Source organism: Bidens hawaiensis, unplaced genomic scaffold, assembly GCF_021521415.1.
Source record: "Bidens hawaiensis isolate Kalapana, Puna unplaced genomic scaffold, B.hawaiensis_p1.1 tig00006961_1, whole genome shotgun sequence".
Classification (NCBI taxonomy): domain Eukaryota; kingdom Viridiplantae; phylum Streptophyta; class Magnoliopsida; order Asterales; family Asteraceae; genus Bidens; species Bidens hawaiensis.
In genome coordinates, this window is record NW_027491477.1 from 222,838 (window position 1) to 233,186 (window position 10,349).

The 10,349-nt window shown below is 37.7% G+C and overlaps 1 protein-coding gene and 1 pseudogene across 1 annotated transcript; both read right to left on the reverse strand.

The window, feature by feature from the left end:
- Positions 1-803: 803 nt before the first annotated feature.
- LOC143633998 (uncharacterized) lies at positions 804-4,017 on the reverse strand. Its single transcript, XM_077102194.1, has 3 exons — positions 3,199-4,017; positions 1,952-2,494; positions 804-1,836 (listed from the first exon to the last, which is right to left on the reverse strand). Exons 1-3 carry the CDS (start codon positions 4,015-4,017, stop codon positions 1,735-1,737), a joined length of 1,464 nt encoding a protein of 487 aa, XP_076958309.1. The 3' UTR covers positions 804-1,734.
- A 1,043-nt stretch (positions 4,018-5,060) lies between these two features.
- LOC143633959 (putative respiratory burst oxidase homolog protein H) lies at positions 5,061-9,958 on the reverse strand (annotated as a pseudogene).
- Between the last annotated feature and the right edge of the window lie 391 nt (positions 9,959-10,349).

The window sequence follows — 10,349 nt, forward strand, 5'->3', positions numbered from 1 at the left end:
GCAACGAAGTTTGGCGCCTAAAATCAACACACACACAACTCTGATCGTAAAACCCTTACTCTCGATCAAATGCGGCAGTTTCAAATGAACAAACACTCATGGCGGAAGAGGTCGATGTCTGCGGCGGACCTCACCGGCGGCGATCTTCCTATATTCAATCCGGCTTCCGCTGCTGGCCGGAGAGAGTCGAGCTCGAGTTCAGAAGTGACGTACAAACTGATTCATCTCATTCCGCTTGTTGTCATGGCTTGCTTCTTCATCTTATGGTGCTTCAGTTCTCCCGGTATCTATTACGTTAACAATTCGGTTAACTTTTCATCTTCCTAATTGTGTTAGTAGTTAAATTCGTTTACGTGTCTCTACATTTGTGCGTTTTCTGTTTTAGTTTCAATTCGAGATAGTTATGCCTTAATAAGTGGTGATTAATCATTTGATTGCTGTTAATTGTTACTGTAATATTGAGAATAGTTTGATTACGAAGCGATTATTTAAACCCTAGGTTACTCTGGCAATACGTATGACTGTATGACATTATCTTGCAGAATTAGGTTTAATCTGTTGGTAATTCCTGACTGTATTCATAAGTCGGTGAATATGGAAGGACTTAAGTTGATAAGTAGGTCAAGTTGCTTTAGTTTGCTGATTATAATATGATTTATAATTTAGTATGGTGATGTATGGTCACCAAGTTAGGGTTAGATTATATTTTAGGGCTTGGTTAGAGGATTTATATGTGTGATCAATAAAGAATTATTGTAAGCGTTTTTGAGTAATAAAGTGTTTGATCGATCTCGTGTCTTGGTAATCTGCTGAATTGAGTCACAATTTGTGCGAAATTTATCTTGGAATTTTTAAAGTGTGGTCTGTTTGGTCGATTTTATATATGGTGATAATAAAATTAATTTGAATATTTCTGCTATAGGGTTTGTGACATATAGGAATTGTTGAAATTCGAAGTTCATATCTGATAACTATTGTTTGTTATCTTAGTGCACATGGAAACTAAGGATGGGAGAACTATATTTGTTCCAAGAGCCAAGAACAAGAAGTCGCCACATACCAGTGAATCTACAGATCTTGATCTAACTGTATTGGCATTAGAAAGTCCACCAGATGGTTTCTTGTCAGTTTCTGATGGGCCGCATGCTTCGGTAGCTCTTGTTAATCAGCCTAATGTGTCTCGTGATCACAATGCCTCATTATCAGTTGTTCATGACCTAAAAGCCCCATTCTCAATTTCTCACGAGCCAAGTGCCACATTCTCTGATTTGCATGAGCTCAATGAGTTGTCTGTTGATTTACACGAGTCAAATGCATCATTCACGGTTTCTGATGAACCAAGACTCGACAAAGGTTTACAGCAGGCTAGTGAAGAAGGCTGATGAGGTAATGATCTTCCTCTGTTTTTTCCCATATGTGTTGTATGGGAACCGTTAACTGCTAACTCTTTTGATACGATTCATTTCTTGCTATAATTAGACTAAAGTTGGAGTATACGGAGAAGAAGATATAGTACTATAATAGACAAGTTCATTGTTATACTTTGAAACTAAATGATATAATCAATGGTATATTGACTGCATAATCAAAGGTACAATACACGGGTTGATATAGAATTTACACATAAGATGTATACCAAAGGAAATCTAGAAAATTCCTAACATTTTGTTACAATGATTACACTGTTTGTTTTTGTTTATGAATCTATGGGAAACTAGGTACCTTTGTAGTAGTCTACAACTCAATAACCTCATCTGTTCTACAATTACCAACCCACAAGTATAAAATTCCTGTTTTATTAGCTGGCAAGACCCTACAACAGTCCCTTCTTGGTGCCTGCATTAAGAAAACCAGTTAAAATATGAATGCAGTATCATAAAACATTAAAATCTTTAAGTATTCTACTACTCTTTTACATTTACTGAATGAATTTGAAAGGAAAAAGGGTTACCTTTGTCCACCGACTACTGTCTTCCTTCTTTAAGGCCACAATAGTATCAATATCTTCAGGAGAATCCATTTTCCATTTGCAATAAGGGTAACGTTCTTTGTGAAGACAATAAATCCCAATAATCTCCTGTTTAGCTTTAGCATACCTGGTTGAACTCATGTAATACACAGAAGGCTTTTGGCACGGGTTCCTTGTAACAGGTCTAGTATTAAACGCGTATGCAGTATAATCAAGCCTTTTGTGCCAGTTTAGGAATGTGCGAGCGGGTGCCTCGAGCTCTCTTGGAGACAAAAATCCCCTTATGATTTGTATTGCATAACCCCATGACACTAAAATGGTCCATTCTCTTTTCTTGTCATAGCAAATGGACTGTTGTATGATGCTAGCTGAATCATATTTAGCCGATTCTAGCAAGTGTTGGATGCTTTGTACTCTACGCATCCCCGGGAATAACGGGTCTACTACATCAAGATGATGTAGTGAGACTAATGGAGTTACTGGATGGGCTACTAACAGGCCCAATAGATTCCCATGCACATCATACTGCACATTCGGTAAAACATCATTATTAAATGTTGGAGCTAAGGGTTGGAAGGTAAACATTAGAGATGACAAAATGGGTGGTTGGTTAGTGGCTCAAAATGGGTTGAGTCGGGTTGTACAAACACTTACCATTCAAATTCTGTAAACTAGAGGTGCTAAACACTAAGCAGGCCATGTTTGTAGTTTGGCGGGTCGAACTCGACACACACCCAAAAGTTAGACACGAACCTGAAAATCATGTCCGACATGTGAACTTGAACATGACACGAACCCATTCAACCTGATTTTTTATTTTTATTTTGTTTTTTTTAAGTTACAGATTATAAGCAGTTAGGAACAAAATACAAACATTTATATAAAAAATATGTTTAAGTTATTGAAGTTTTGTCAATTTCTTTTTTTACTTTTAAAATTTTGACATAATATACCTACATTTAAGCTTACGACTTAACAACATATTTTTAAAAAAATAGAAAAATGATCGGGTTAAATGGATCAACCTGAACCCAGCCCATTTAGCAAAAATGTGTTCATGGGTCAACCCAAAACTGACTTAAGCTTGGTTAGTCAAACATGTTCATAGGATCGAGTGCTCGACCCAAAACTGACCATTACTCGTTTACATTAAAACCAAACTGGTCAACTTTGTGTTAGGTTCGTCTCATGTCAAAAACTCATGGCAGTTGAATGTGTTTAAAACTAACCTGATGAAACCCTGGTTCTTTGGTGAGGGGGACGTTAAGTTCAGACATACAAGCATGAATTCTATCATCACTCCCGTAATAACCAGCATATCTTTGAAGACACCTATCCTGCATCTTTTCCAACTCCACCGCCAACGGATAACTAATGGCAAACCCGCCACCACCAAACGCCATCCCATACGAAAACAACATGTTCTGAACATGACTTTCTGAGGATGTCCCAATATAATAAAACTGATTATGATCATATTTAGACAAAATCTTAACTAAATTCTCCACAATAAACACCGTGTCATCATCTCCCATCACAAACCACCGTACGTCCTTCATTCCCAACCGCAGCGTTTCCGATACAATTCTCGATATCCGTATGGCCGATTGGTCCCCATCAGGATTTGTGTATGGAAAGTCTGAAATCTCTTCAGATATGTGCATGTCGGGCAGGTTTTCGTTTTCGGTGGTTTTTATTTGCTTGTCTAGCCAAACAGCCCCTCGGGTCTGTCCACGCCGCCACCATAGCTTTAGATATTCCTTCCTGGTTCGCCATAGGTTGGCGGAGGCGGCAATGCCGAATGCAATGTGTTTGAGCTCGGTGTCAAACCGAAACGCCTGTGTTTGGGAGGTGTTGGTTTGGAGGTTTTGAGTGGTGGCTAGGCATTTGGTGGTGGTGAAGGTAGGGGCAGGTTCGAAGAGGAGGGTGGAACAATAGATGACATAAAGGAAGAGTAACGAAAGGAAGAACCAGGGGATGGTAGAGCTGATGGTGGGGAGACGAGAATGGTGGCGGTGTTGGGTGGTGGCTGAGGAGGAGGGTGCCATTAGGGTGGTGGTTTTGTGTGGGCGGCAATGGCTTACCCATTGTTATATCAAATGTGCAACGGTATGGTGATGTTTGGAGAAAAAAGGTTGGATGAAGAGAATGATTTATGAGGCGAGTGATGTTCGGAATATTGTGAGGGAGACAATTCCTTATGAATTTTCTTATTACTAATAAAAGAATTTAGCCTCCTTTCACAAAAATCCATATAATATATTTCATTCCACACCTAATAAGTTTGCACCACCCAAGATCCACCCGTCTGACTCCATGTGAACGCAGCCTGTGGTTTCATTCATCTGAGAACTTCTTGTTACGTCAATTTGTTAATCTCATCCTCCAATTGAAAAGGCTAGAATCAATCAACTTTTGTGTAAATGTAATTTAAGACGTCTAAGAGTTGCTAGCTTTTTGATTGGTAATTTAAACTACGATCGCCTGCTTATATGCTTAATTGTTATTGTTCATCTTACAGCAGAATCTGTTTTTAGTTAGGTTCTACTTTTATGATCAGCAAATTTGGGGTCTTCTTGATGTTGGAGTTTAGACTTGGCAGATGTAGTGCGCTTAACGCTTGTTTGATACGCGACTGTGCATTTAGGAGGTGAGTTTTCAGTTATAGGATGATCCAACAGGTAGATTTTTCTTTTAATCTTCTCATATCATCAAAATTGTCGTTACAAAACTAAGCCTCCATACATATACCCTACATAAAGCTGAACTTGCAAAGCATAAGTAAATACTGATCACAAAGAAATAAGCTTTCAAACTACAAAAATTCTAAAATAGTGTGGCTTCTTTTCCCTTGTGGCAACACGAGATGAGAACTGAGGCACGCCACGACTTGGACTCTCTGGCATCATATAAAATTTCACCAAAAACTGGTGGAGTCACGCACATATACTGCAGCATATGCATGTGCACTAATTATTGGAAGCAAATAAAAGAATATGTGGCCATCCATTGGAGTAGAGTGTATCCTTTGTGGTAAACGGAATCACCCAAAACCGTTTCATATTGAGACTTCGACAAACACTGGTATGCATGATGATTATGCCATTACGCCAGAACGAAAACCACTTGCATATTTTCACCTCCTTTTAGAAATTCTCCTTGTGGAAATCAAAATGAGTCCCAATTGGTTGGCTAAATTCTTTGCAGAGTTTTTTTAACTGTCTTGTGAGTGCTCGGGCTCCACAATAGAAAACACCTGCAATTAATTGGAAACCAAGGTTTCAAGATATTAATCCATCACAAACAAAGGTGTTAAGATGAGTGATGTTTAAACTTTACCTATTTTGCCACCTTCATGTATAGTTGCCAAGTTGCAGAATACTTTTCTCCAATTAGGTCTTGCAAAATGCGTTTTAATCTGCAATAATTAGTTTGTTATTAGAAAATGGATTCTTGAATTAGGTTTTGACTGATCATATATTTGAAGAAAGTTTATACCCGACTCTGTGAGACAACATCAACTCCATCTTTGGCATGTTGCAGTGACTGCACCATGGATATAAGTGCAGATCTCATATCACCTTGCTCGAATACACTCGTGAGGTAGTTATGCATTTCTATTAGTGCTGATATTCACATGTGAAATCCTCATGAGAACGTAAAGGTTTAAGAAAGTTGGTTTTAGTTAAGTAAATAGTACAATAAAACTTTTAGTTACGGTTAATGACTCACATCGTGATCATTTTCTGCGATATCATCTAGTACACCTTTGAACCACTCGAATGAACCCTGCTCCCTTGTTACCCAATAAAAGTAAGCTCTTTTATCAAAGCTTTCGCCTGGTTTCTGCAATAGAAATGAGGAAAAGTAAGTCAACATGGTCAAAGTTGTCGACACATCAGCTGCCACATCATCATTTTGATTGATAACTGGTTAGATTACCTTAAATATCTAAAAAGTTTATTACTTACTGAATGTTTTAGGTTGTATAAGATGTCATTTAATACGCTGATAAACGGGGTGGCTCCAATACCCAAACCGATCAGTAATGTGACATTGTACTTCTGGTAATTTTGTGCTGGCGCGCCGTATGGTCCTTTGATGTAGATTTTAGGATAGCTGCCAAAACGAATAATAATATAATATCATGAAATTTAATTAGAAATTATGTAAAAAGTGGGTGATATGGGCTTATATTATGTGGCACTCACATTGCTTGTGATTCCATAACGGTCAAGTTCGTTTTAGTTTCCATTCTGGCTAGACTTCCTTCTGTTGGGTGCTTCTGCTGAGGCTCACAGGCCTGCATTTCTGCGTTTCAGAATTTAGATTAAGATGGAAAGGTTGGTATGGAGTTGAGATGGCAATCTCAACCCTTTTACTTATGAAAGTGTCGATCTAGGTTGTGTTTTACATGGGACGGGTCAAAATAGAAGATTTAGGTAAAATGGATACATTTCAATTTGTATTGTAATAATATTGTTTTTGGTGCCTTTCAAATATACATACATACATACAGGGGAGAGTTCTAGGACGAACACATTTGTTTACGAGAAGAGAAAGAACAAGCTAAATCATTCGTTTTTTCAACCTTGAAGTTTTTTAAAATATAAGAAAATGGTTGAAATGCAATGTTTATTCATCTCTTCTGTTATTAAAAACAAAATAGAACAAATTTCATTTATTTATAGAACCTAGTCAACCTACACATGTGTAGGTTATATTACCTACACATGTGTAGGTAAACGTTTAAATTTTTTTAGAAAAAACATATAAACAAATTGATTTTATGGTTTTTTGTGTACATAACACATTTGTATGTTAAAAGTAAAACTTTCTAAAAATATAAACCACTGGTAAATATATTGAAAGTTTTTGGATTTGTTCTTTTTTGTTCTCACAATAATTAGTGTTTTGTAATGAATCTTTCCCTGTATAAATTTCTATATGGTATTGTTTCTGGAGTGATTATCAACCCTTTCATCATGTATCACATGTTCTAAAATGGAAAAGAAGTGTTAGTGGATCAATCCAACCCGGTCTGGCTTATTTCAACCTTAGCCCGATTGAAACCCGTTCGCTAGAAAACAGTGTTCGACCTTTGCAAATTCTTCCCGTAAGGCTTTTGTCCAGTCTCCCAAGCTACGAATATGTACACTTAGATAATCATCTCCGGGTGCAGAAGTGATGGTAAAAGGATGCCTATTATAGTAAACCAATATCTATATACAGTTAATAATCGAATTAATATATATTCATCATTAAATATTTAAATAACACGCATGCCATTCAAATCGAGATATTTTTGGACACTGCACAAAGAGGTACATGCCACTCTTGTACTTGAATCCTGTAGGTTTGGTCATGTAGAGACCTAACACATTTCCAGAATATATTATAGCCTGGATTTGCATAACACAAACTGATAATCAAGGATTTGTCTTAACAATGAAAAGGGATAATAACAACTAAGGAGCTCATCGTAGGGTCACCTTAATGGTGTCAACATGCAATGTATGGTCCGTTGTAAGGAGCCTCTCACTCGCATAACACAACATTGGAAGCAACAGATACATCCATGTCTGAAAACATGTCGTTTTGACAAAAGTTGGTCAACTTATGTTTCACGCTCTACACCAAATATAAATACAAAAATTCCATAAAATACGCAATTTTCGCACTTTTTGTGAAGATTGCGTATTTGTCATTGTGTGGGAATATAAGTCAAGGTTGTCAAGTGACGTACGGTTTTCCTGTACCATCCTACGGTGAGGATTAAGAAGTAGCCATGAATGATGAACAAGAAGTAGACAATGATTAGCAGATGATGAGTGTACCAAAAGGAAGTAAAACCCGCCAAGTTGTTAAACGGTGGAGGCAGCTTAACAACGTTTCTCCTAAAAGAACTCATCGTAAAGGTGAAGCAGATCGCCATCAGAATAATCATAATAATCCCAGTATAACCTGGGATGCTTAGTACTAAATCCATGTAACTCGGTTGTCTTTTAAATAAACCCCCAAAGACGGCCATAAATTGGTTCAAAGGACAATGTGACAGCCTTACAAAATTGCAAGCCAAGTGTGCAATAGTGTGAACCACTGTCCCCATCACTATCGCGCTTGCGATGATTTTATGGAAATTAATATTTCATCGACCGGTGATACTTTTGCAACATAAGTTTCTCTAATGGCTGTAAGTGTTCTTCTGCATACCGGAAGGAGAATGAGGGCCATATTAAACTTTAGAGTCTCGCCTGCTCCCTTCGCGGTGCAACTACAATACCCCAACACTTGGAACGAAGGCATCATTGTGTATTGGTGGAATTTCCATAAAAACAGCGCGACATTCATTTCCCAAAATAGAAATAATACCCAATATACTTTCCAGTTCTCGAGTCCAGATTCAAAAAATCTTGTCATGTATTTTCTCCACAGGTTTCTGAAAATTTCTGGGATCATTGTTTTGGCTAGATCAGTTGTGTCATCAGAGTTCACAGTGGCTTCTTTTGGTGTTGCAATGCTTTTAAGCAATGTCTCGAGTTGCCACATCTGTCGGTTAGTTATTTGTTAAAGAAATGTGTGATGTGTCGACTGTCGAGTATTTGTTTGTTATTTACCTCTATGTAACCATAGTGATCAGGGTCAAGTCTTTCCATGATTAGAGCTGCATATGTACCGGCTTGTTTCTTGAAAGTTGAAAGCTTGTTCGCTGATGCACTCATTATCAGGACCTTAAATACATGGAAATCTGAAACAGTCAACGGAAAAGAAACTAGAAAACGAGACAATTGGTTTTCGGGCTTTTTTAGTTAATCATTCTAGTGAAATTAGGCAAAACAGCGCTTCCAAACAGGTCGAAGAGGGCCTGCAAAAGTGCTTAAATGCTCGCTCAATTAAACAGGTTGGGATCTGGCTGAAATGATAGTAGTCAATGATTTAATAGTTGTTGTAAGAGCACTTTTAACTTGGATGTTTTTGACCTTTTGTTAGGGGTGTTGTTATAGATACACCACCCCAACATGTTATACGTGAAGCATAACTTTCAACATCACAATAATGTCGCATTTTCAGAGAAGTTATACACACGCATAACTTTTGGAGACCAACTTAAACGATTCGTATTATAAAACTTTATGTTAGTTTTACGACGGTCTGTATAACATTAAGCTTGTTTTAACCATTTTAACCATAGGGTGCGGTGTACCTCTTTTACTTCTTCCTCTGATAGCAACCCGTCTCCATTTTTGTCACACCTAAATAGAATTTTCATTATAAGTTGCAACCTGCGAGTTCTAGTTTGTCGGTATGCAAAAATATAAAATGAATGTTGATTTTACATATCGAAGAAAATATGAATTCGAGTATCTAGATCCTCATTCGTTAAATCTTCCCAGTATACTTTCATTTGCTCTAATGTGATCCCTCTAGATCTGTCGATCCCCTTCCGCCTCGCAAGCGCATCAAACAATTCGCCCGAGAACTCGCCACCGTCGCCCCTTCCTGAAAAAACAAACCAAAACATTATAAAAAAACAATTAGTTTTGTAAGTTAGGGGTGTAAACAAGTCAAGCCGAGCTTGGCTAAGCTTGAACTTGACTCATTTACACCCTTGGTTTGTTAACAAATCATTCAACGTCCGAAAAACTAACCAATACATATTAAAAATTTTTCTCTAGGCAGTTTTCCATCTATAGAAAATTGTTGGAAACGTTTCTCGATAGCCATCCACGCATCGGCTTCTTTCCCGGTCATGACTCTATCAACAAACCGCAAGCCATCAAGGCCTCTAGTGGCACTTGAAGTAACTTGTCTTTCAAACCTTGGCCCGCCATTAGGCAGGAGTCTTCGTCGGCTAGAACCCGACTTGCTAGCGTTCCTGCTTAGCCTGCCCGAGGCTGACAAGTTCACTTCCTGCTTCAGAAATGTATGGTTTGATCGGTCAATGGACAAAACTGCGCTTCCATCACGTTCCATCTTTGTTATATCTTTAGTTAGGATGCAAAGGAAAATGATTGTTTCATTTTAGTTTGTTGTGGAAATAGGTTTTTTAACAACTCTTTTGGTTAAAATGAGTGAGACAAGTTTATGGACATGAGTGGGAAATAGTCACTAGTAATGAGGGGAAAATAGTGCTTATAATTAGTGTTTGAGAAAAATATGGATCAAAGCCTGTACTTAGATTCTCAAATATGGAAACAAGACGATGCTGGAGTACAAAGACTTCTTGTCTTTACATTTTCTGAAATAGTGACGGATCATCCATGTGTTTTATTGACCGTAAAGACATTCAAATGTTCAAATGTTTGAAAAATAACGACCTACTTCTGTCACATTATATATATAGATAAAAAAGCAGTGGTTGGTGCCACAAAAGCTTTTT

Coding starts and splice junctions, on each gene's coding strand:
- LOC143633998 (XM_077102194.1), bottom strand. CDS start 4,017: ATGGCACCCTCCTCCTCAGCCACCACCCAACACCGCCACCATTCTCGT. Junction 2,495..3,198: donor AAGAACCAGGGTTTCATCAG/GTTAGTTTTAAA, acceptor CCGAATGTGCAG/TATGATGTGCATGGGAATCT. Junction 1,837..1,951: donor ACAGTAGTCGGTGGACAAAG/GTAACCCTTTTT, acceptor TTCTTAATGCAG/GCACCAAGAAGGGACTGTTG.